The sequence below is a fragment of the Arachis ipaensis genome, chromosome B07, assembly GCF_000816755.2.
Source record: "Arachis ipaensis cultivar K30076 chromosome B07, Araip1.1, whole genome shotgun sequence".
NCBI classification, from domain to species: Eukaryota; Viridiplantae; Streptophyta; class Magnoliopsida; order Fabales; family Fabaceae; genus Arachis; species Arachis ipaensis.
The window spans coordinates 37,248,638-37,252,072 of NC_029791.2; the positions used below are offsets into that span (position 1 = coordinate 37,248,638).

Below are 3,435 nucleotides of genomic sequence, written 5' to 3' on the forward strand. Positions count from 1 at the left end.
CTAAAACACTATTTTCATAGAGGAGGATGTTTGTGACAATTTACTAAGTAGTTTTTTTCCTATAGAAAAAGCATTTAAACTAGTCAGATAATGAGAACAGAAAAAATATTTATATTGCCTCCAAAAATTATATTAATTTGAACCCGTATTTATAATAAGTTGGCCCTACTACTAAAAGTATCTAGCTCAGGTTCAAATGGTTAACCTGCTGCCAAGCTTTCGGTTTATATAGCTTTAGTTTATCTTCAGTTGCACAAAACTCGATTGTATCCCCATATGTCTCTAATTTCTTTATCTGTTTCTAGCTCATCAATTAGAAGTTTAGAACTATATCATCTGATAAATTTGCAGATTTTGTAGCAAAATCCATTATTTACTAATAATTAAAATGAAGTAGGATTTATACAAAAATGTTTTAAACTCTACATACATGGGAACCCAACAACACTGAGAGAGAGATAGTACATCCTGTTATACAAAATTCATATACAGCTATATGAACTGTTTTTTAAGTACACGTGATTTCTATAATACAATCAATTCCTGAATCTACACAATGAAATATTTACATCAACGAATTGCAAGCTCCAATGTCACACTTCATACATTCAAATTCATCCAGATCTCTTGACTCCAAATTCAGGCACAATGTTTGATTCTCAAAAGAGACAGAGAGTGAGAGACAGGAATCAGCATAGCAGTATTATAACATTTTCATACAGAGGTTAGAGCATCACAAACTGCTTTATTCTTGAACCATAATCTGCTCCCTCATGGTTCACAAGTTCCTTCTTTTTTTTTTCTTTTTTTTAAACAGTATTTACATTATACACAGTTATTGGCTTAACCACAAAAGTGGGATTTCTTCATGCAGACACAAGGAATCACAATGATTAGTGTTTGTCCATCAGGTGTTTCGAAGAGCCGAAAGCCAGTTTTCCACATATTTCTTGCTCTCTGCAGATAGGAAAACAGTGATGCTATTTAGTACAACGATCTTAGTCAGAAGGAATTATGAATTTGAAATGCTAAAATTTGATTGTGCATGCAATTAATAAGTAAATAAAAGAAATCAAACGCCACCTAATCTTTGTAACTATTGATTTACCGTGTTTTCGTACTAAACAGTATTATTCAATGTGAACACAGTCCAAGTGAACATCAACCTTTTATGTCAATGTTACTACAGAAAAAGTTCACCCGAACTTTTCCATTGGATTTAAAACTAGCTCATGATTGTGAACATCAACCCCAAATCACATTTACCTAATTCTGAATTTAAATATAGATGCAGCAAGATCGCTCACTCCTCTGCTTATCTTCATTTATAACATGATTTTTAACTTTGTTTATAAGAGAAAGGGGCAAAAATCCACAAGATATGCAATATGAATTGCAAAATGATATGCCTAACAATTCAGACAGCTAAGTCTAACCAAAAATTTATATGTAGCTAGTCTTCTTTCGACTAGCAGATTGTATTGTATTTCCATAGCTGATGAAAAAAAAAAACCTTTCATGGTGTTAAAAATATGAAACCAACATTCTGAAAGGATTTTATTTTCTTAACTACTGTTCAATCAAAACCCATGTCTTTAAATTATAATGACTTCTTAAAACAGAAGAGAAACTTAAATTGACAACTGCTTAAGGACGAACTCTCATAGATGTTAATGAAAAGATGCTCTTACCATCTGAATAACTATCAGGGAAGTTCCCAACACCGCTCAGAAAGTTGCTTCCCGGGTCTTCCACCATCATATCATAAGCTTGTTCTCGCCCGTAGCAGGGAACCAGCACGGCAAAGCTGTTATCTGTTTCATCATCACTTGGGAACCCAGGTCCATGAGGTTCCAACCAGCCAATTGACCAGTCAGAATCATCGGATTCAGAACCAGAGACACATCCACCATCAGATGGAACCAGAACAACATCATATTCCCTATCCATCTTCCTCTCTTCCCTACTATGCCATTTACGCTTCACCCTCCTCGTCGAAGAGCCCATGTTAGCCTGCTTGAGCAAAGGAAACCTCAAAACATCCGATTCCCACATATTCGAATCGGCTGAAGGATTTATCAAAGAACCGTTTGAGATTCTTGGCTCTTGATGCTTTCCACTCCATAACCACCATGATAGGTTGGTAAAAGCCACAGCCATTTACCCAGCGGTGTCAAAATTCTGCAGCAAAACTCTTTGATAATCCAATAGGCACAAGCTCTTGTTGAACAAGAAAGCTATCTCTTGCAGGAGAAACCTATAATGAAGAACTTGATTAATTACTACAAAACCACACCAAAACAAAGAAGCCCTATCAATCAAAGTGAAAACAATGTTGATGAAAAAGAAGAAAAGAACGAAAATCCCACGTTTTAAATTTTAAAGAAGTATCTGAATAAGAAAACACGAGTATGTTTTTTCCTCTATATAAACCTTTTTGAAGAAAAAAAAACGTGTATGACAAGAAAATGGTAGGTGCTAGTTGAATTCCAAGAACAAACAGCTAGTAGAGTTGAATTGTTCAGCATGGCTATTCAATGGTTTTTGTGGCCACCATATATAAGTTCAAGAGAAAGACAAATACAAACTCTTAGCATTGGTGCTAAAATTTTGTTTGTTATATACATTGAATGTATACACCCAAAAAACAAAGCCAAAAACAATATTCTAAAGTACATTGAATCAAGACAATTATTCTCAAAACAGTAAGAAACAATTAAAATCGACCTTGACACATAAGCAAGTATAATACGCAATTTAGAAGAAATTAAAAAATAAAAAATAAAATTGTTAAAACAAACACAACAGAATCCAATAAAAAAAATCTTTTTAATATTTTTCGTAATCGGATAACAAAGTCGAGAAAAGATGAGAGGAACTGAAAAGCTGAACGCCAAAAACCGGTTTCGAAAGTTCGCTTTTTTTTAGGAAGATTCAGAGCATCAAGGAACTCCTAATTAAGGTTAAAACAAAAAAAGGTAAATAATAAAAGAACTGACAAAAAATAAAAAATCGCCATTAATCATGAATGAATACCTAAGCGTTAAAATCTGAGAAAGTGTCTATTATTAAAAAATTTAGCCCCAAAAAGTACCAGCCAATCGAAACCCTCGTTTTCACGAACAATGGATGACCTTTTTTTCCCCAACTTACAGAAAAAGGGAACAACAAAGAAGTTGGAAGAAAGAAAGAGAGAGAGAGAAACGCAAACGCTTAAGGTTCTTTTATATAATAGGAAGTGCAGGCACCGTTGGATGAATCGGGTAAACACGTGGCCTGAGGAGAGACGTTGGATGGGTTACGGGTGTTCCAATCATGTGAGAATGTTGTTCAGTGGGTGCAGAAACAGGTAACAACTAACGAGAGTCACAAGTAATTTTGACTATAGACGCATCAAATATTGTGTTTTAAAATACTCAGTCAGTATATTATATT

General features: G+C 34.2%; 1 protein-coding gene across 3 annotated transcripts; it reads right to left on the minus strand.

Annotated features, from left to right (window-relative positions):
* Positions 377-3,343, minus strand: LOC107609511. 3 transcript variants are annotated; one of them, XM_016311502.2, is made up of 3 exons: positions 3,037-3,343; positions 1,692-2,257; positions 377-957 (listed from the first exon to the last, which is right to left on the minus strand). In XM_016311502.2, exons 2-3 carry the CDS (start codon positions 2,158-2,160, stop codon positions 908-910), a joined length of 519 nt encoding a protein of 172 aa, XP_016166988.1. In that variant the 5' UTR covers positions 2,161-2,257; positions 3,037-3,343; the 3' UTR covers positions 377-907. The 3 variants fall into 3 exon arrangements, with proteins under 3 accessions (XP_016166988.1, XP_016166990.1, XP_020963303.1); XM_016311504.2 differs by having other exon boundaries at positions 3,095-3,218; XM_021107644.1 differs by lacking the exon at positions 3,037-3,343 and adding an exon at positions 2,422-2,721.

What these genes read in the sequence shown, in the direction of transcription:
- LOC107609511 (XM_016311502.2), bottom strand. Translation starts at nt 2,160, where the DNA reads ATGGCTGTGGCTTTTACCAACCTATCATGGTGGTTATGGAGTGGAAAG. An exon ending in CCCTGATAGTTATTCAGATG is followed by an intron (nt 958 to 1,691) that starts GTAAGAGCATCT and finishes TCCTATCTGCAG; the next exon opens with AGAGCAAGAAATATGTGGAA.